The 22670-nt window shown below is 46.6% G+C and overlaps 1 protein-coding gene across 1 annotated transcript; it reads right to left on the bottom strand.

Moving 5' to 3' along the window:
• Positions 1–7929: 7929 nt before the first annotated feature.
• On the bottom strand, positions 7930–9593 carry LOC125549260 (disease resistance protein BAK6-like). Its single transcript, XM_087517189.1, has 7 exons — positions 9464–9593; positions 9230–9362; positions 8948–9019; positions 8718–8882; positions 8473–8625; positions 8314–8366; positions 7930–8204 (listed from the first exon to the last, which is right to left on the bottom strand). Exons 1-7 carry the CDS (start codon positions 9543–9545, stop codon positions 8164–8166), a joined length of 699 nt encoding a protein of 232 aa, XP_087373315.1. The 5' UTR covers positions 9546–9593; the 3' UTR covers positions 7930–8163.
• Positions 9594–22670: the final 13077 nt, after the last annotated feature.

Here is a 22670-nt window from a genome sequence, read left to right as displayed (position 1 = left end):
TGCTAGCAGTGGCCTCTCCCACATAATACTTGCTATCGGTCTAGTAAAGTAGTCAATTGCTTAGGGGCAATTTCGCAACTCCTACCACCACTTTTCCACACTCGCTATATTTACTTTATTCTTTCTTTATCTAAACAGCCCCTACTTTTTATTTACGTACTCTTTATTATCTTGCAAACCTATCCAACAACACCTACAAAGCACTTCTAGTTTCATACTTGTTCTAGGTAAAGCGAACGTCAAGCGTGCGTAGAGTTGTATCGGTGGTCGATAGAACTTGAGGGAATATTTGTTCTACCTTTAGCTCCTCGTTGGGTTCGACACTCTTACTTATCAAAAACTGTTGCGATCCCCTATACTTGTGGGTTATCATGCCCCCACTAGAAAAGAGCACAAGAATACCTGCGGCGACTCAGAGCTCCTCCTCCTTGGTGGCAAGCTGCTCCTTGAGCTCCCGGTGCTTGCCCAGGAGACGATTGAAGGCGGCGACCCGGAAAGCGTCGAGATGCTGAAGAAAGCAGAAGTCAGAACAAGGACAACACTCTAAAGATTAGACCCAACTACTACTTAGTTGGCCCGAACCTCGGGGGTTACACCCAGTGGGTGCGCTGGCGCGCCCCCACAAAGAAGAAATTACAAGAAAACTTACCAGAACGGCGCGCTCCAGGTCGCGCGTCCGCTCCACCTCGGCCTGGGCGAAGGCCTCGAGCCATTCCGTCCGGCCTCGCAGGCGGTGACTGACGGAGTCCATCGCCGCCTCCTCCTGGGCCTAAGGCCCGAAGACAACGGCGCTCCCGCTCCGCGCCGGCTGCAGCACGGCAGCTCGGTGCCCTCCCTGCCGGGGCACCAAGGCGTACTCCCCGCTGGCCGCTCGTGACGCGGCCAGCACCTCCTCCGACGCCCCTACCGGCGCCGACGACGACCCGGACGCCGGGACGCCCTGCGTCGCCGTCTTCGGCCCAGCTGTCGGGGCGGCCTCCGGCACCGCCGCCCGCGGTGCCTCCTCCAAAACAAGCGGCGCCTCCGACGCCGCCGCCCGCAGCATCTCTCCCAAGACGGCGTCGCCTCCACCACCATCAGTCCCCGCTCGCTCGACCACGTCGGCCTGCGACGGGGAGTCATCCGCCACCTCCACGACCGCCCGGTCGGGGATCACCACCGCAGCCCGGCATCCACGGCCGCGCTCCCTCGCCAGCGACGACTCAAAGACCGTCACCGCCACCACCGTGCCCTCCGGCATCTCGCGCCAGGCCGGCTCCACGTCGCCTCGCGCCTATGCCGCCGCCGCGTCGGTCCAAGCTCGGACCGACGCCGCCTTCAGCTCTGCCTCGACCTGGTTCCTGTCCCGTCAGGCCACGGCTTCGGCATCGTTTGGATCGAGGACAAGGTCCGAATCGGCCTGTTCCTCCACCTCGGCCTAGTCGGCGAGGTCGGACCGGCTCTTGCGGAACTCGGCCCCTTCGGTGGCCGCGGCTTCCGCTGCCGCCCTCGCCAGCGCGATTGGCGACCTGAAAAAGAAGATAGGATGAGCAGAAAAGAAACAAGACTAGCTCAAGAAAAGAAAAGCTGAGCGCAAACAATATATGAAGCTTACCCCGCCAAGACCGAGACCGGGGTTTGCCTCCCGTCCCCGCCGTCGTGCGCTTCGGGGCCTGGGGTCGCGGCGCGACGCTGTCTTTCCCATGCGGGCGGCTCGATGCCGTCCCATGCGAGGACCCGGCTCCGCTCGCGTCGCCGCCTCCCCCGCCCAACGCCACTACACCAACAACTAGCGTCAGCATCGACCGTTCCGTGCCGCGGTCAGCAATTCAAGACACATGAAGAAAAACACGAGACTTACCTGCGCGACGCCCAGCGCCGGCATCGGACTCAGCTTCATCCTCCCCGCCATGAGCCGCGGGCTCCTCTGGCCGGCATGCGACGAGGCCCAGGCGTAAGGATGCCGAATCGCGTTCAGAAGTACCCCCCCGTGTCAAGTCAGGACGGACGAGAAGGTGCGCGGCAGCAAAGTAAGAAGACCAGACACTCACCTGCGACGCCGGGTTCGACCGGCTGTACGACGCCTTGCCGAACTACCAGTCCTCCCCAAGGTTGGCCTTGGAGATGTCATTCACGCCGCATGCGACCTGCGCCGCGGACAGCGGCGTCGACCCCATGCGGTTGGGGTCTTGAAGGCAGACCATCTCGCCGATGAGGCAAGAGCGCCCCTGAAGCGGAAGGACCCGGCACTTGATGAACGCGGCGAGGAGGTCGGTGCGGGTGAGCCCCTCCTGCGTCCTCATCACCGTCACCCGCTCGCAGAGATTGATGATCTCCTGCGACGGGCGCGTGGGCGAGTAGCCCTAGTTCGTCTTCGCCCGCGGCAGTGCGATGGCGTAGGACGGAAGGTTGATGCAATCCGCGCCAAGGTTGCGGACGTAGAAGAAGGAGTTCTGCCACTTCTTGGCAGAATCCTCCAGCGGGATCTTGGGGAAATCCGCCCCCGACCGCTTTGAGATGATGGCGGCGCCGCAGTCGGCGAACTCCCCGGCCGACGGGCCCTGCCGCTTCAAGGAGAAGAAGCGCGCCCAGAGGTCGATCGAAGGCTCGACCCCCAGATACCCCTCGCAGAGGGTGACGAAGCCGGAGAGCTGGACGATGGCGCCGGCGCCAAGATGATGCGGCTGGAGCCCGAAGAACTCCAAGAATGCGCGGAAGAAGGTGCTCACCGGCAGCCCGAACCCGTGCTCGAAGTGGGTAAGGAAGACCACGTGCTCCTGCCCCTCGGGCCAAGGCCTCTGCTCGCCGCGCAGCAGGCGGACGCCAACGTCCGTCTCCCGTGGCAGGCGCCGCGTCGCTCGGAGTTGGGCGATGTCCTCAGAGGTGACGTTCGAGCCCATCCAGGAGCCCGATGGCAGCGACATGGTCAAAGGAAGAAGAAGAAGAAGAAGAAGAAGAAGAAGGAAGATGGACGGTGAAGGAAGAAGAAGAAGAAGAGCAGCAGGCGCCGTAGTGCGTCGGTTGCAAGGAGCGGAGCGAGAGCAAAGGGACAGGAGGGAGCGAGCGAGAATAATGTCCGCCGGCCCCATGCCCCCCCAATTTATAACCCTCGGTTTAAACGTGGGGAAGTGGGGAAGTAGGATCGTCTGCACGCACCCGTTCCACTACCCCGCAATAAGTGTGCACGTACACGCGCACTAACTGTCCGGGGAAGAGCAACCGGCCCCCGGACGTCGCAATAAATCCGCGCGCTTGGGCCAAGGGCGCGCGACGATGGGCCCCAGCCCGCCGCCCGGTCCCGTCACGCGCGTGGCCTGTCAGGCCCCTCCGACTTCTGGGCACCACGTGGCGCCCGCGCGAAGCCCGAGAGATTGCCCCAAGATTCGGCGGACTTATCGGTCCCCGCCATGGCCGGGATGCCATGATCCGATTTCTGAGAGAACCGACACACTGTGGGTGTTGCCGGACCCGGCGCATGCAGAATCCACCTTGCTTAAAGGGGAAACTGCGAAGGCCCACTCATCCAAAGACGGCGGACCTTCATAGCTTCGGGGACTACTTTCGGGGGGATGGACCCCGGGCAGGCAACGAAACCCGGATCCTCTTCAAAAACAACGGGGTTGGCACTGCCCCTCAATACCGGCACGCGCTTGTCCGGGTCACTCGTCCCGGCCAAGCCCCGCAAGCCGGCCAGACTAGCCGACCCGGCAAGACACGTCGACTCGGCCTCAACAACTAGCGCAAGCCAGCCGAACCCGGCACGAGCAAAGCCTCCTCGACAAGCCAGCACCACCCGTGGCGTGCTACGCAATCCAGCCACGGGTCAACTCCCGTCTCATCCAGGCCGTATGATGGGACGAGACTTCAATCAGCGATGACTGAGGTAACAGTGCCTCGCCAATGCCTCTGGTTAGCAGGAACGTGGCAACAGTGCCCCTCACCTACCCGCTAACCAGGGCTGGCGTGGCTACAGTGCCCCCGCCTTCACGCTCACGACAGCAAGTGGCAACCTGACGGAGAGCACTGTACATGACTCGACTCGGCCACAGACGATCAACAAGACGGCGCACAGTCCCCCTAGGCATGCGGGGCCCGCACCTAGGGGAACCCGGCAAACCACAAGCCCTCAGCGGGACCCAGCCCGGGTCCACGGACACCGACAACACGGACCCACCAACTTGTAACATTACCACTGTACCCCTGGGGGGTTGACCTTAACCCCCCCCCCCCCCGAGAAACCCTCATGCATACAGGCGAACTCATTCCATCATACACACCTAGTTAGCAACACCCAAGGAGAGGGAACTGCCTAAGCCTTGGCCAGCTTCCTTCCTCCTCCATACAGCTCCAGGAGCAACATTGTACTATCGATCATCCAACTACACTCGGCAGGACTAGGGGTATTATCTCTCCGGAGAGCCCCGAACCTGGGTATGTCCGGCGTCCCGCGCCCGCTCATGCCAACCTAGCCTCTGGAGTCCATCAGCGCCCTCGAGCCTCCTCCTCTCTTTAGCCATCCCTTGGCATCTGCCGTGCGCCCACCACGACACTTCGGTCATGCCCTTGGTCCACAAAGGAAAGTTTTGGGCCGCCCCTCATGAACAGGAGATCGCTCGGTCATGTCCTGCCTTGCATACATGTCTGAGGGTTGCCTTGTTTCAACATTTTTCTTATTGAGCTTGGTCGAGCTAGTCACCTCCTCATATCGTCCCTTGGAGTTCTCACCAATGTGAGAGTCCTCAGACTATTCCTGGTCTCGCACAACTTCCACCAAGGAGTGGGGGTCCCTCATCAAGGCTTTCATCTCCGGCCATTGTTAGCGTCACTGCACCTCCAACTACCATAACTAAAGTAACTAGAGGAAGCCGATGAGTGTCCGGTCTGATCCATTGAACCTTTATTCCTTCCGGGTGAATCACAAGGCCATTCTCCCGATTGGTATGTAGTATCAACCCGTGGATCACACTTCCCAATAAGATGGAAAATTAAATGTAGCACCTTTTCGAATTGAAAGTCGTACTAGGCCTTCTAGTGAAGTACGAAGATAAAAATCTTACCAGTGGTTCGTACAAAGAGAACTATGCATGAACTCCAAGTTTCTTTCCTCTAGCAGTTCGATATTTCTCACATTTACTTTGACACTTTCTTCTAGCAAATTAGCTAGATATTCCCCCAAAATTCTTTGTTCTTTTGTCTAGTGGGAGATCCTCAAGATCCTCAAGAATGACCCATGCTTCAATGGTGTCAAAAACCATCTCATCGGTCGTGTTTTCTTGGCGTAGTCCTTGAACACAATAACAAGCCAAATCAAAATGCCACGAATCATTTTGCAGTGCCTACCAAGAAAAAACCCTTGCCCTAGTGATTATTTGCCGGTCGCTAGTGCATCACCTGCTAGTTGTCTCCTATTGTGTCTTTTGCTCGTGGTGGACCATTCCATATTTTTTTTACTTATTCATAAATCATTTAGTTAACAATACAGATCATTCTGCAGTGCCTGCCAAATGGAAAACCTTAGCCCTAGCGATTTCTTCTGATCACTAGGGGATCACTTCCCAGTTGACTCGTAGTGTGTCTTTCGCTCGTGATGGACCCTTTAATTCTAATTCTTTTTTATTTGTGTATAAATCATTTAGTTGACAATCTTAATTGTGTATTTTCAATGATACAACTTACAATCTTAATTATTATTTTTCAATTGTATCTAAGAATATTATCTGAGCAGTTTTAACAATCTCTCTCTTACTCCCCCTCTTTTCACATGAGAGGTAAACGTATATAATAGCTCTGAGCCATTGATCTCATTGATTAACTGTTACCTTGTTACCTCACATGTAATAAGAGGGGGTAAAGAGGGAGCATGTTAAAATTTGCCATATTATCCACATGTAATAAAGATATCAACCTTCACTAATATAGATTTCAGATATCCTATCTTTACAAATACAAAACTAGTGCGGTTAAACTCTATTCATCGTTAAAATATTGAACCACATTTAATGAAATAATTCTTTCGAAATATACCAAGGCAAGAAACAAATGACAATAAAATCACATTTTTCTATGGTATATTTTGTGCCATTTATTTAGATATACATAGTGTATTTTTCTCTTTTTTTGCTCCCTCTCTCTCCTTTTGAACATCGAGATAATCTTTTTCTTACATTGTACAAGTCTAACAAATATCCTAATAGAAATTTCTAGAGTAGGGTTGTCTAAATAATAGAAAAATGAAAAGTGTGTGAGATGCCAACAGGTGGTTTGTCCTAGATTTAGCTCTCGCCCTTTGATAATTTGCACTGATTGTGTTTTTCAATTTTTTTCTAGTGGTTGATCTTTTTAGTCTTGTCCTTTAGCGATATAACTAGTCAGCATAATGTGTGCTTGTTTTGTGGACTTGCCAGGTGTGAAATATTGATGGTCATCGTTACATGCGTGAGTCATGTCTTGACACCTAATTGTTGTAGCAAAATAAAAGCCATCAATGTTGATTTTTTCTGATAAATGATGGTCTCGTTAACTTGAAATAAAGAATAAAGAGATAAAAACGATTAGCACGCTCTCAGTCTCTACATAGTTTAGAATGCACACATCCAACATCACCACACACATACACCAAGGGAAGCCACAATGGGGTTTTCGAGCCACATGTGGCCCAGGGTTGTATTGCATACCTTAGTGAGACTCGGGATTTGCAGTAATGTTTTATGTTCTCTTTGTTGTAAGCTATATTATCTCTGTATCATAATATTTGTCAACAAACGTCTTTTATTATACTCCCTCCGTTTTATAATGTAGTGCATATTGATTTTTTAGAAAGTCAAAGTTTACAAACTTTAACTAAGTTTATAGGTAAAAACATATACATCTAGAATTCCAAATATATATATCCTTAGATACATGACAAGATGTACTCTTCATATTGTATATATTTTGTATTTTAGATATAAACAGTTTTGTTTATAAACTTGGTCAAAGTTTGTAAAGTTTGACTTTTTAAAAAACCTATATACAATATATTATCGAATGGAGGGAGTAATACAGAGGGAGTACTAATTTAGTGAGCCACCGGCGAAAGCAACCTCAAAAGAAAGACCGAAAAGTGCCATGTGTGCCCGCCCTATTCCTCTCGTTTTACTTGATCCAACTGAGAAGAACTTGCACTGGCTACAGCCTTTCCCATTTTTTTTAGTGATTCTTGTCCAGATCAAAGGCTTGGTTCCCGGCTGGATACCATGAGACACACTCACACGTTAGAGGAGTTATGCTAACAAAGACAACCTCAACCGTCACAATTGGTATGGATATAAGAAGTGTAATTTTTATACTTATGATGAGACAATCAAGCACCTTTTTTTCAATGCAAATTTACACATACATGATCAGTCATTCAAGTAGCGTCCAATTTGTATTCGCCCACGAGTGTTGCCAATATTTTTGATCATTGGTTGGACGGAATTACAAATAGGTTTACAACGCTAATAAGGGTGTGAGCGTATGCCTTATTATGTGCGCTTTGGTTATGTAGAAATGATTCGATCTTTGAGGGCAAAGATTCCTCTCCTTTATAGCTTATTTGTTGTTGTACGCACTGGATTCATACGTGGTCTACGCTACATCAAACGGAGTACCAGTCATTGTTTAAGGTGGTATGTATGTGCTTAGAGTGGGTGGCCAGAGAGGTTTTTATCCAACATGTGTGAAAACATAATCTCCTGATCGATCCACCACCTCATTCAACGTAGGCATAGTGTCGGTCCTATATGACTCTACCATTGCCGATATGTCGACCTTTTATCGTCTGTTAGTTTTTAGTGTTTGACCGTGTGCTTCTTAGTTATGCAGAGGCCGGGTATTGCTCATCATGTTTTGTATCCACTTGATGCTACATTTTGTGTTAATGAAAATGCCTTTTATTGGGAAAAAAAATGAGACACACTCACACACATCTCAACTTCAAGGTGCACAAAAGGATTCATTATTTTGAAGTCACTACTGATTACAATACATTCAACCACAGCTTTGTCATTTTGTCTTGTTTTTTTAAACGGAGGTAAGCCCCGGACTCTTAAATGAACAAAGGTCTGCAAAAGCTCAGGATGCAGCTAAAGGCCTACAGTTACTGCCAGCAGCCTTAGGAAAAATCATTCTGTTTATTCTTACGGTTCAGGTTGCCAGTAGTGCTCAGCCTGTGGTCTTGAGCGCGTCCTGGATGACCACAGCCACTGCAAATAATACCAATAGGAAATTTCTCGTGAGCACAAAGCACCAAACCTATACATGCATTGCATTGCACACGCAAAAAATAGTACTATAAAATAAAAACATCCCTACTTCTTGGTTCAGATGATTGGCCAGTGCCGGCAAGATTGTTGTTCGCAACATTTCTGTGTAGAGATAAGAAGTTGTGTCAGCGGAAGTCACTCATGAAGGAAGGAAGAAAGAAAGTAAATGGAGTGTGGTGTGTGGAATGAACTGTATGTATGTACTCACAGTTCAGCCAAGTCCCCGACGAGAACAAGAGAGAGGACCTCCAGTGGCACCGTGCCAGTCAGCATATTATCCTCAAGATTCAACTTGACAAGCTTCGTCAGACGGCCCAGCCGTGCGGGTATACCTCCTGACAGTTTGTTCTGATACAGCCTCCTACAGACACCAGCATGTTGTTTTAAGTAGTTGGAGACAAATAGGCATTCTAGCATCTCTTCAGCTGAAAATTGCTGCAGCAAGACTCATACAGAAAACGCAGCGTCTTGATGTTGGCAAGCGAGGCCGGTATCGCGCGTGTGAGAAGGTTGTCGTAGAGATCAAGGGTGACCAGGCTTGTCAGGTTGCCGAGGGTTGTTGGTATGGATCCACTAATGTTGTTCGTAAAAAGCTCCTGTGAAGATGGGAAGATCATTCTGCAGGAAATTTCAGGTGCAATTTGACAAGTTTGCACTCTGCAGCAAGTCGCAATTGTACTTACAGGTACAGAAGGTTCTTCAGTCCTCCCAGCTCAGGGATCAGGGTGCCCGAGATGCCGGCATCCACCAAATCTCTGCACAGTGAGGAAGAATACAAGCAGTATGATTCAATCAATCTGCAGAGATTCAGCAAGAGGAGTGTAGTTTTTGTGCAAGTTAAAAGTTTCTGAATGTTGAAAACATCTGTGCATACTGCATACAAGAGTGGTAACAACTTCCATACATGCCATTGCCATGGACTGATCCTATTCTTTCAGAACAGGGAGGAGAAAAGAAAAATATACAATCGGGTGACGGAGTTGTCGCGGTTGCAGGTGACATGGAGCCAAGTGCAGGGGTTGAAAAGGGTGGGATCCCAGCTCTGCAGCACATTGTTAGGGTCCTTCCACGCCTGCCTTTGCATGTAAAGGATGTCGCCTTCGTATACCAAAAAATCGTATGTAAATCAGCAGCACAAAACCCTGTGAGCAGCAATGAACTCACTCGAGAATCGCAAACTAATTAGCATGTACTAGTACCTTCAGTGTTGCTGCTGGCGATGGCCGCAAGAGCAAGGAGGAGGCTGGCGACGAGGAGGGCTGCCCCAGTCTGAGCTGCCATTATTGGAACAAGGCCTGAGGTGTATTTGCAGGGTGCACTGAAATGCTACAGCCTAGCCTAGAGGAGAGTCGTGCGGGTCCTTATATGCGGTTCTAGTGGTTCCCCAAGCTTTGAACTTTCCTGGTCTGGCTTTGGATTTTCTCATCTGTCGACCTTTATCTTGTGCTCTTGTGAAGGGCAAACGTGCAAGTAGTAACTCTTGTATAGCATTTGCAATTTTGACCAAGGAAAGCTCAGCCTGTGAAGACCAGACCAGCTGAAATTCTGAATGATTGGCCCACAGAGTGTGCAGAGCGCATAATACACCGTGGAAACTTCCGGTCGAGACAATTTTCTTTCAGAGTCGAAACCTCCCGCCCTTCCACTCAGGCAACTAATTTGATTCTTCAGTTACAATGCCCGTTGCACTCACCAAGTTGGTGGTGTAGTCTCCTGTCCCCTGCGACTATTTAGTGGCCACGAGGCAGCTGCATCGTACACACCAGATTCATGCCGCCGAAGATGAGGTGGTGCGACCGGTGCGCTGGCCGATCTGGTGGCTGCGTGCCTGGCGGATTCAACGCCTAGAGTCCGGCGGGCGGCGCGGGATGGGCAGCGGCCTGGTGTGGCTGCTGCTCCGGCCGTGGAGGGTTCCACGGTAGCTTGGCAAGTCGGCTGCGGCGGCGGCTGATATGTTTCCGCGTCGGTTCGTCCGTAGGTGGCGTGTGGCGGCCTTCGATTTCTCTCCCGGTCGCCCGCGCACCACTTCCATCGAAGGACTGGGCTTTTCCCAGCCGTGGTCCATCGCCCATCTAGCGTCCGGCAGTAGGACCGCGCTCGTCTCGCGCCTGGCAACAGGACCGCACCCGTCTCGTGCCCGGCAGCAGGACCGCGCCCGTCTCGCGCCCGGCAGCAGGACCGCGCTAGTCTCGCGCCCGACAGCAGGACGGGCCGATGGCGGCCGGTTGGGGCAGCTCAGGGGTGCGAAAGGCGGGGCCTTTCCACCTGTCTCTATAGGTGGCGTAGCGCTGGGTAACTGGTGAAGTGGCGTCGAGGTCTTGCATGCCGGGGTGGCGGCTCTGGTGGTGGTGTCGCGGTGCTCTTGGGCAAATCTCGTGCCTTGGTGCTGCCCTGTGACCATGGTCGTGTGGGCGGCATGGTCGCCGGGGTGTGGCGTTCGATGGCGGTGGTATTGGCCGGGGTGAAAACCTATTCTATCTTCGGACGGACCGGCGGCGGCGAAGCTCGTTCCCTTCCTGAAGGCGTCGTCGCGGCCATCATTGCCCGTCGTGTTGCTTCAAGGGAAACTCTGACTCTTGGGTCGGGCGGTGGCGGCCGGTGTCGTATCCTTCCTGATGGCACCGCCTTGGAGCCCACAATTCGTCATATTCGGTTTCATCTCTTCGCGGTGGCGTGTTCACGGTCGAGGACCTGGCTGCTCTTGTAGTGCTTAAGGTGGTGTTGCTGCGCTCAGCGCTTACATATCTTGGCTTGGGTGTATGCGTGTGTTGTGATGATGTGCGTTTATACCGGGTTGTTGTTGGTCGATACTTTATATATAAAGCGGAGCGAAAGCCTTTTTCGATAATGAAGAACTTTGTGATGGAGGGATGTGGACTTTGGGACGTAGACACATATATAATGATGCTATTTTGTGGCAAACGGCCACGGTTTATGTTCTCATATTATTCGTATTCTGCCAAATGCAAATGGACGGCTTTCTTCTGCTGTAAGGACTTGGATTTTGGGACATACTCCCTCCGTCTCATAATATAAAAACGTTTTTGATACTAGTGTAGTGTTAAAAATGTTTTTATATTTTGAGACAGAGGAAGAATGAAGAAATTTTGTTGCAAAATGGCTACGGCACATATTCTTCTTGAGCTCAGAAAATGACAACATTTCGGTACTTCTGCTATGTTTGGAAGTTCAGATGAGGAAAGGGATACTTATTTCAGAAAAAAAAAAAGACAGTAGTGTTTTGTTACTAATAATAGAGGTACACGGAAGACAACTCTAGAGCTTTGAATGCGATTAATTCTCGACGTCAAATCGGACCCCTTAAAGCACATTAAGTTGTACAAGGCCGAAGCTGAATTTCGCAATCAGCTTGTATATAATCTTTCGCACGTGTTTTGTTCTTAACCTTTCATAGTGGCAGCTTTCACCGCGTAAGCAAAATGAAGGCGCTTGATCTGTCTTGGACCTACACGAGTCAGTTATCCAAACTAGCTGTCGACATCGTATTCCACAATCTAACAAAACTATTTTAGCTGAACTCCTCAATTGCGACCAGTGCGAAAAGCCACCAAAGCGTTAAAAGTTTGCAAGAAACAAATCCAGTAATTTTTCAAATCTCCAACTACCGGTATCAACACTAGGAACCTTCACTATCAGGGTTCGGAAGCACTAAATGGTCGATTAATCACTCTTTAACACGAAATATGACCAATTGGTCCCACGTGTTGGGCCGCGTTTTCTGTCTATTTACTCCCAAGTGGACACGGCTGGACCACTTGGGGTCGTGCGTTCGAGTTACCCTAAGTGTTTTTTTTTTTGAAAAGGAGGAAGACCCTTAGCCCCTGCATCCGGGTGATGCATGCAGCCATTTTATTAATTATTCATAAAAGCCCTTACATATAAATACAACAGTAAGTCGGAAGCCGCCGTCTATGCAACATCTGTCGCTACTCATATCCAGTTAATGAAGGGATGCTGATAGTCCGGGCGTAATACCACAGACCTCGCAGCCAAGCCTAACATCTAAGACCTGCGGCCCCAACCTAGCCACTTGCCGGGTCTAGGGCACACACCAGTCCGGCGTGCTCTCAGAGGCCGCCGCCACCAACTGCGACCGCTCCATCTTCACAGCTGCACTGACGCATCAACCTTACTCGGTCTAGCTGTCGTCGACACCACCACAACGCCCAACGGCACCACCTCCCTGCGCGCGAACAACCAAGCACGTCGCGATCGCCACCGATACACCTCAACACCATGCCGCCAACTACCACCAGCTGACACAAAATCCTAGGGTTTCCCCCCGGAGCAGCACAAGTGGGTCGACAATAGTTACACGACGATGCCTTCATCAAATTAACAGCGTAGAACGCCGCCATCGCCTGCCGTCGGCTCGGTTTTCACCAGCAACCATGTCTCTCCAACTCGCAGCCGGGACTAGATGATGGATCTCGAGATCCGACCACCCTGCCTCTGGCCGGCCACCTCCGACGAAGAAGATTACCACCACCTCTTGCTACATCGGCCAGAAACAGATCTGCTAGAGGTGCCGCTGAGCAGTCCACCAGGCCCTCGACGCCGTCGCCGATCTAAAGCCCGATGACGCGCCGCCGCAGACCGCATCGCACCGTCGCCCGATCCAGGCCAGCCGCCGCAGGCAGCCGCCCGTGGCCCGAGGTAGGGCCGACCACCGCCGTCGTCGTCGAAGCCATCACCGCCACTTATAGATTGACCGCACCTCCCACTAGTGCAGAACCGGACAATAGCACCGGTTCGTAAGGCCCTTTAGTGCTGGTTCGGTAACCGGCACTAAAGTGTGGGCACTAAAGGTCCCCCCCTTTAGTACCGGTTTAGCACGAACCGGTGCTAAAGGGCAACCACGTGGCACGAGCCAGCTCCGGGGGCAGGGAGCCCTTTAGTACCGGTTGGTGACACCAACCGGTATTAAAAGGTTGGGGGTGTTTTGGGTTTATGATTTCTTTTTTATTTAATTTTGTGTTTTCCATTTATTCGTTTGCTGGTATTTTACAATACTATATATTGTACACGTTATGCATATATATAAATAGAATTTCTAGTAGAACCGATCATATATATATATAATATATATATATATCATCGAATGTCTCACAATCACCATCAATTCACACATATAAACACACATGTATATATATATATATATACAATTAGCTAGCTATATACAATTTCTCCAGCCATTGACATTAGCCTAATTGGTGCCTTCGGAGCACGATAATAATTGGAAGTGGTTCATGGGGACGGTAGCGGGTAATAGTATTCTCCTTTGGGATCTATGACCTGGTCGAGCAAAAATTCCGTTATTTCCTCTTGAATTGCTTCTATGCGCTCCTCTACTAGGAGCTGCTCCCGCACCTCTCTAAACTGTTAAGAAGGAGATCAATATGCATGAGTATCAGTTGTGTGACTAGATATCGATAATGGTGTAAAAATTGTGAATAGTGTTCTGACAAACGTACCCAGTCCTGTCTTTGAGATCTGCTCTTTTCGGACGCCATCATGCGAATGTTCTCGCAAACATAGTATGCACACAGATCATTCCTCGGCGCCTGCTTCAGGGCCTTTACGAGAATGGAATTTGATCAGATAATAATTAATCAAGCATGATAATTAAAGAGATGGTAGCTAGCTAGCTAGTACTACTTAATTACTTACCTTGGGTCGATACCATTTCAGCTTTCGTTTCCATTGGCCTGGAGTGACGCTGATGAACTTTGCCCAAGCCCTGCCCGCCGACAAAAAAATGAATAAAGGGGTTATTAAATAGTTCATATAAGGAAATGACGAACTAAATAGGCTGAGATATAGTTAATAATGATTGAAATTACCTGTTGACTATCCCAAACAAGATGGTGTAGTCACTTTCTTTTTAAGTAGTGAGTCCAGTACTTCAACTGTTCCTTCATCAACTTTAATGATTAACAAAATCCAGTGAAACCTGCATGCATACACGTTTGCGTGTCTTAATTAAGCGGGGCATATGTAAGCAAAAACATGTAGCTAGCTAGTAGGCAAAAACAGAATTTGTAGTACAAGACAGTGTAACTCACTGGAAGTTGTAAGGAAGTAGTATATCTTCATTTGTATTGAGGCGCTTGAAGAACTCTAGCATGCTTTCCTTTACACTTTTTTCATAATATGCATCTAATTTCCATGTGTATTCATTAACGGTATTTGGGTCAATGAACCCAATGCCATAGCGCCCACCATTTTTCATTTCATACATCTTCATCCTGCATAATACCACAGAAAAGAATATAGTGAGGATAATTACAGGTAATGATTGATCAAAATGATCACTACAGCTAGCTTGAGACTTAAATTATAGAAAAAAATCACTTACAGACAATAGCAACTGACGATAGATTTGTCGAGTGCATCTTGATTGTATAACTGAAATAGTTCTGAATACTCAACGGACATAGCTTTCTCATGGTAGTAATGATCCTTCTTGACATTCACCATGAGGGACTCTCGATTGGAAATCTTGGTAATGTCCATGTACCATTGACGCAATTCATACATTCTCGTTGGGAGCTTCTTGACCTTGTCTGGCTCGACCAAAGGTTGGCCCCGGACATATTTCTGTTTTATTTCCTCCTCTCTAAGCAGAGGCATGGGTTCGATCTTGAGGAGTTGTCCAACAGTGATCTTGAGGATTTCAGCATGCCTTATATGCTCCTCGGTTATTACCACATCGCCCAGCTGGGGAACGTTAACGGTTTTCCCACAATAATATTGGGCGCGCCTACTCTCATGTGTTGTTGGCACAACAAGCGGGGGGGGGGGGGGGGGGGGTTGATTGCGCCGCCTGTTCTCCTAGCCGGGAACGGTTTTACCGCATTTTTTGCCAGCTGATTTGCTCGAGCTCGAGCTCGCCTCTTTCTGTAGACGTGCTCGATTTAACTTCCTGAGGTGGCGCTCATAGTCTGTGTCAACAGGCTTGGGAGCTGGTGGTTTTGCCATACGAATGAAGTGATCAATCTTTTCCTCAGGCACTTTCTCCCTTGGCGGCGGTGGCGGTGGCAGTTTCGGTGCAAAATGGGCTTCCACCTCGGCCTTCGATATGGCTGCGGTTTCCTCCTCGGACCTGTCGTAAGGCCTCTGCGGAAGAGGCATGAGGCTTGGACCATATTGAAATCGCTTGCCTCCGCTTGTACCTCCCGTACTACCTCGACTTGTACCGCTACGCACCATAGCTGCGACGGCTCTCTTCCGTGATTGCTGAGGCGGCGGAGACGGCTGACGTGGCTGAGTTGGAGGAGGAGGAGTGGCCTGAAGCTGTGCCGGACTTGAAGCAGGAGGAGTGGCCTCACGCTGTGCCGGACTTGAAGTAGGAGGAGTGGCCTCACGCGCTGTCGGACTTGAAGCAGGAGGAGTGGCCTCACGCTATGCCGGACTTGAAGCAGGAGGAGTGGCCTACTGCTGTGCCGGACTTGGAGGAGCGGGAGTCTGCTGACTCGGTGGCGGACTTCGACGAGGAGTCGGCTAACGCGGTGTCGGTGGCCTTCGAAAGATGATGCAATCCTTTCTCCATAGGATGATACGATGTTTGGCCTCTCCCAGTGTGTGCTCCTCGTCACCTCCAGAAATGTCAAGATCTAGCCCCAAATATTGGTCCACCACCTCATCAACCAACACACGAGCATAGCCCGCTGAAATCGGGTTGCAATGGAAGGTAGCCTCGGGGGAATTTGTAAAAGCAACGGCATCCGCCACCTTCATGGATATGTTCTTCATTTTGAAGTGTAGCTCGCAGTTAGTGTTCTCCATGATGTCATCCATGGGGGATACGTCTCCAACGTATCTATAATTTTTGATTGCTCCATGCTATATTATCTACTGTTTTGGACTATATTGGGCTTTATTTTCCATTTTTATATTATTTTTGGGACTAACCTATTAACCGGAGGCCCAACCCAGAATTGCTGTTCTTTTGCCTATTTCAGTGTTTCGGAGAAACATAATATCAAACGAAGTCCAAACAGAATAAAATCTTTGGGGACGTGATTTTCTCACCGACCGTGATCCAGGAGACTTGGACCCTACTCCAGGGAGTCAAAGAGGAGGTCACGAGGGTGGGGGGCGCGCCACCCCTAGGGCGCGCCCCTGCCTCGTGGGCCCCTCGGTGCTCCACCGACGTACTCCTTCCTCCTATATATACCTACGTACCCCCAAACGATCAGAACAGGAGCCAAAAACCTAATTCCACCTCCGCAACTTTCCGTGTCCACGAGATCCCATCTTGAGGCCTGTTCCGAAGCTCCGCCGGAAGAGGGCCGTCATCACGGAGGGCTTCTACATCATCCTAGCCCCTCCGATGAAGTGTGAGTAGTTTACCTCAGACCTTCGGGTCCATAGTGAGTAGCTAGATGGCTTCTTCTCTCCCTTTGAATCTCAATACAAAGTTCTCCCCTCTCTCGTGGAGATCTATTCGATGTAATCTTCTTATTGCGGTGTGTTTGTTGAGATCGATGAATTGTGGGTTTATGATCAAGTCTATCTGTGAATAATAGTTGAATCTTCTCTGAATTCTTTTATGTATGATTGGTTATCTTTGCAAGTCTCTTCGAATTATCCGTTTGGTTTGGCCAACTAGATTGGTAGTTCTTGCCATGGGAGAAGTGCTTAGCTTTGGGTTCGATCTTGGGGTGTCCTTTCCCAGTGACAGAAGGGGCAGCAAGGCACGTATTGCATCGTTGCCATCGAGGATAACAAGATGGGGTTTATTTCATATTGCATGAATTTATATCTCTACATCATGTCATCTTGCTTAAAGCGTTACTCTCTTTTTAACTTAATACTCTAGATGCATGCTGGATAGCGGTCGATGAGTGGAGTAATAGTAGTAGATGCAGAATCGTTTCGGTCTACTTGTCACGGACGTGATGCCTATATACATGATCATGCCTAGATATTCTCATAACTATGGTCAATTCTGTCAATTGCTCAACAGTAATTTGTTCACCCACTGTAGAATACTTATGCTCTTGAGAGAAGCCACTAGTGAAACCTATGGCCCCTGGGTCTATTCTCATCATATCAATCTCCATCACTTTAATCTTGCTTTGCTTTTTTACTTTGCCTTTACTTTTTACTTTGCATCTTTATATCAAAAATACCAAAAATATTATATCTATCAGATCTCACTCTCGTAAGTGACCGTGAAGGGATTGAAAACCCCTAATCGCGTTGGTTGCGAGTAGCTATCGTTTTGTGCAGGTACGAGGGACTTGAGCGTGGCCTCCTACTGGATTGATACCTTGGTTCTCAAAAACTGAGGGAAATACTTACACTACTTTTCTGCATCATCCCTTCCTCTTCGGGGAAAACCAACGCAAGCTCAAGACGTAGCAAGAAGGATTTCTGGCGCCGTTGCCGGGGAGTCTACGCAAAAAGTCAACATACCAAGTACCCATCGCAATCCCTATCTCCCGCATTACATTATTTGCCATTTGCCTCTCGTTTTCCTCTCCCCCACTTCCCCCTTGCCATTTTTTCGCCCTCTCTCTCTCTCTATCCTCCCTCTCTATTTGCCTATTTTGCCCGTTTGCTCTTGTTTGCTCGTGTGTTAGATTGCTTGTTTGGCTCAAGATAATACCAAATTGTGTGACTTCACCAATACTAATAATAATGATTTCCTTAGCACTCTTATTGCTCCTCTTACGGATGCTGAATCTTGTGAAATTAATACTGCTTTGTTGAATCTTGTTATGAAAGATCAATTCGCCGGCCTTCCTAGTGAAGATGCCGCTACTCATCTGAATAGCTTCGTTGATTTATGTGATATGCAAAAGAAAAGAGATGTCGATAATGATGTCGCTAAATTGAAGCTATTTCCTTTTTCTCTTAGAGAGTGTGCTAAAGCTTGGTTTTCGTCTTTGCCTAAGAATAGTATTGATTCATGGAACAGGTGCAAAGATGCTTTTATCTCTAAGTATTTTCCTCCTGCTAAGATCATCTCTCTTAGAAACGATATTAGGAACTTTAAACAACTTGATCATGAACATGTTGCACAAGCTTGGGAGAGAATGAAATTAATGATACGTAATTGCCCTACTCATGGTTTGAATTTGTGGATGATTATACAAATTTTTTATGCCAGATTGAATTTTGCTTCTAGAAATCTTTTAGATTCGGCCGCGGGAGGCACTTTTATGGAAATCACTTTAGGAGATCCTACTAAACTCCTAGATAATATTATGGTTAATTATTCTCAATGGCATAATGAAAGAACTTCTAATAAAAAAGTGCATATGATAGAAGAAATTAATGCGTTGAGTGGAAAGATGGATGAACTTATGAAATTATTTGCTACTAAGAGTGTTTCTTCTGATCCTAATGATATGCCTTTGTCTACTTTGATTGAGAATAACAATGAATCAATGGATGTGAATTTTGTTGGTAGGAATAATTTTGGTAACAACGCTTATAGAGGGAATTTTAATCCTAGGCCATATCCTAGTAATCCTTCTAATAATTATGGGAATTCCTACAATAACTCTTATGGAAATTATAATAAGATGCCCTCTGATTTTGAATCTAATATTAAAGAATTTATTTCTTCGCAAAAGAATTTTAATGCTATGATTGAAGAAAAATTGCTTAAGATTGATGGTTTGGCTAGGAACGTTGATAGAATTGCTCTTGATGTTGATTCTTTAAAGCTTAGATCTATTCCACCTAAGCATGATATCAATGAGTCTCTCAAAGCCATGAGAATTTCAATTTATGAGTGTAAGGAAAGAACCGCTAGGATGCGTGCTTCCAAAGATGCCTTCATTAAAGCGTGTTCTTCCAATTCCTATGAAAATCAAGATGAAGATCTAAAAGTTATTGATGTGTCTCCTATTAAATCTTTGTTTTGCAGTATAAATCTTGATGAAACTGAATATGATCTTCCTTTACCTAGAAGGCGTTCTAAAAATTCGGAGTATTTAGATCTTTATGATGAAATTGATGAAAGTGGGATTGAAAGAAATAAAAATCTAGATGTTGCTAAACCCACTATATTGGATTTCAAGGAATTTAATTATGAAAGTTGCTCTTTAATTGATTGTATTTCCTTGTTGCAATCCGTGCTAAATTCTCCACATGCTTATAGTCAAAAGAAAGCCTTCACCGAACATATTGTTGATGCCTTGATGCAATCTTATGAAGAAAAACTTGAGTTGAAAGTTTCTATCCCTATAAAACTCTATGATGAGTGGGAACCAACTATTAAAATTAAAATTAAAGATCATGAGTTTTATGCTTTGTGTGATTTGGGTGCTAGTGTCTCCACTATCCCCAAAACTTTGTGTGATTTGCTAGATTTCCGCAATTTTGATGATTGCTCTCTAAACTTGCATCTTGCAGATTCTACTATTAAGAAACCTATGGGAAGTATTAATGATGTTCTTATTGTTGCAAATAGAAATTATGTGCCCGTAGATTTCATTGTTCTTGATATAGATTGCAATCCTTCTTGCCCTATTATTCTTGGTAGACCTTTCCTTAGAAGGGTTGGTGCGATTATTGATATGAAGGAAGGGAATATTAGATTTCAATTTCCATTAAAAAAGGGCATGCAACACTTTCCTAGAAAGAAAATAAAATTTCCATATGAAACTATCATGAGAGCCACTTATAGATTGCCTACCAAAGATGGCAATACCTAGATCTATCTTTGCTTATTATGCCTAGCTAGGGGCGTTAAACGATAGCGCTTGTTGGGAGGCAACCCAATTTTTATTCCTTGCTTTTTGCTCCTGTTTAGTAATAAATAAATTATCTAGCCTCTGTTTTGGTTGTGTTTTTTGTGTTTAATTAGTTTTTGTGCCAAGTAGAACCGTTGGGAAGACTTGGGGAAAGTCTTGTTGAACTTGCTGTAAAAAACAGAAACTTTAGCACTCACAAGAACTGCTGTAATTTTTATTTGAAGAGTGATATTTAGTTAATTATTTTTTCAGATGATTAATAGATAAATTACTCACGTCCAGAAATTTATTTTAGAATTTTTGGGGTTCCAGATATTGCGCTAGCTACATATTACTACAGACTGTTCTGTTTTGACAGATTCTGTTTTTCGTGTGTTGTTTGCTTATTTTGATGAATCTATGGCTAGTAAAATAGTTTATAATCCATAGAGAAGTTGGAATACAGTAGGTTTAACACCAATATAAATAAAGAATGAGTTCATTACAGTATCTTGAAGTGGTCTTTTGTTTTCTTTCGCTAACGGAGCTCACGAGTTTTCTATTTTGAGTTTTGTGTTGTGAAGTTTTCAAGTTTTGGGTAAGGATTTGATGGATTATGGAACAAGGAGTGGCAAGAGCCTAAGCTTGGGGATGCCCATGGCACCCCCAAGATAATCCAAGGACACCAAAAAGTCAAAGCTTGGGGATGCCCCGGAAGGCATCCCCTCTTTCGTCCACTTCCATCGGTAATTTACTTGGAGCTATATTTTTATTCACCAACATGATATGTGTTTTGCTTGGAGCATCTTGTATTATTTGTGTATTTTATTGTTAGTGTGCCACAATCATCCTTGCTGTACACACCTTTTGAGAGAGCCATATATGAATTAAAATTTGATAGAATACTCTATGTGCTTCACTTATATTTTTTGAGCTAAGTAGTTTTGCTCGATGTGCTTCACTTATATCTTTTGAGCGTTATAATTTTGCTCTATGTGCTTCACTTAGATCTTTTAGATCATGGTGGTGGATTTGTTTTAAAGAAACTATTGATCTTTCATGCTTCACTTAAATTATTTTGAGAGTCTTAATAGCATGGTAATTTGCTTAATAATAATATGCTTGGTATTCAAGATTTGTGAAACTTTCTTTTGAGTGTGTTGAATACTAAGAAAAGATTGAAGCATGATAATTGTTTTGAGATATGGAGGTGATAATATTAAAGTCATTCTAGTTGAGTAGTTGTGAATTTAAAGAATACTTGTGTTAAAGTTTGTGATTCCCGTAGCATGCACGTATGGTGAACCGTTATGTGATGAAGTCGGAGCATGATTTATTTATTGATTATCTTCCTTATGAGTGGCGGTCGGGGAGGAGCGATGGTATTTTCCTACAAATCTATCCCCCTAGGAGCATGCACGTAGTACTTTGCTTTGATAACTTCTAGATTTTTGCAATAAGTATATGAGTTCTTTATGACTAATGTTGAGTCCATGGATCATACGCACTCTCACCCTTCCACCTTTGCTAGCCTCTCTAATACCGCACACCTTTCGCCGGTATCATACACCTACCATATACCTTCCTCAAAACAGCCACCATACCTACCTATTATGGCATTTCCATAGCCATTCCGAGATATATTGCCATGCAACTTTCCACCATCTAGTTCATCATGACACATTCATCATTGTCATATTGCTTAGCATGATCATGTAGTTGACATAGTATTTGTTGCAAAGCCACCATTCATAATTTTTTCATACATGTCACTCTTGATTCATTGCATATCCCGGTACACCGCCGGAGCCATCCATATAGAGTCATACTTTGTTTTAGTATCGAGTTGTAATCATTGAGTTGTAAATAAATAGAAGTGTGATGATCATCATTCAATAGAGCATTGTCCCAAAAAAAAGGGAGAAAGGCCAAAGAAAAAAAGAAGGCCGAAAAAAAGAAAATAAATAAAAAGGGGCAATGCTACTATCTTTTTTTCCACACTTGTGCTTCAAGGTAGCACCATGCTATAGCGAGTCTCATATATTGTGCTTCAAAGTAGCACCATGTTCTTCATATAGAGAGTTTCATATGTTGTCACTTTCATATACTAGTGGGATTTTTACATTATAGAACTTGGCTTGTATATTCCAATGATGGGCTTCCTCAAATTGCCCTAGGTATTCATGAGCAAGCAAGTTGGATGCATACCCACTAGTTACTTTCGTTGAGCTTTCATACATTTATATCTCTAGTGCATCCGTTGCATGGCAATCCCTACTCACTCACATTGATATCTATTGATGGGCATCTCCATAGCCCGTTGATACGCCTAGTTGATGTGAGACTATCTTCCCCTCCTTTTTGTCTTCTCCACAACCACCATTCTACTCCACCTATAGTGCTATATCCATGGCTCACGCTCATGTATTGCGTGAAGATTGAAAAAGTTAGAGTATGAAACAATTGCTTGGCTTGTCATCGGGGTTGTGCATGATTTAAATACTTTATGTGGTGAAGATGGAGCATAGCCAGACTATATGATTTTGTAGGGATAACTTTCTTTGGCCATGTTATTTTGAGAAGACATAATTGCTTTGTTAGTATGCTTGAAGTATTATTATTTTTATGCCAATGTAAACTTTTGTCTTGAATCTTTCTAATCTGAATATTCATACCACAATTAAGAAGATTT

The sequence above is a fragment of the Triticum urartu genome, chromosome 3A, assembly GCF_056163025.1.
Source record: "Triticum urartu cultivar PI428250 chromosome 3A, HENAU_Tu73, whole genome shotgun sequence".
In the NCBI taxonomy this organism is placed as follows: domain Eukaryota; kingdom Viridiplantae; phylum Streptophyta; class Magnoliopsida; order Poales; family Poaceae; genus Triticum; species Triticum urartu.
The sequence above is the reverse complement of the archived record's forward strand: the minus strand, read 5'-3'. Positions and strand labels throughout refer to the sequence as shown.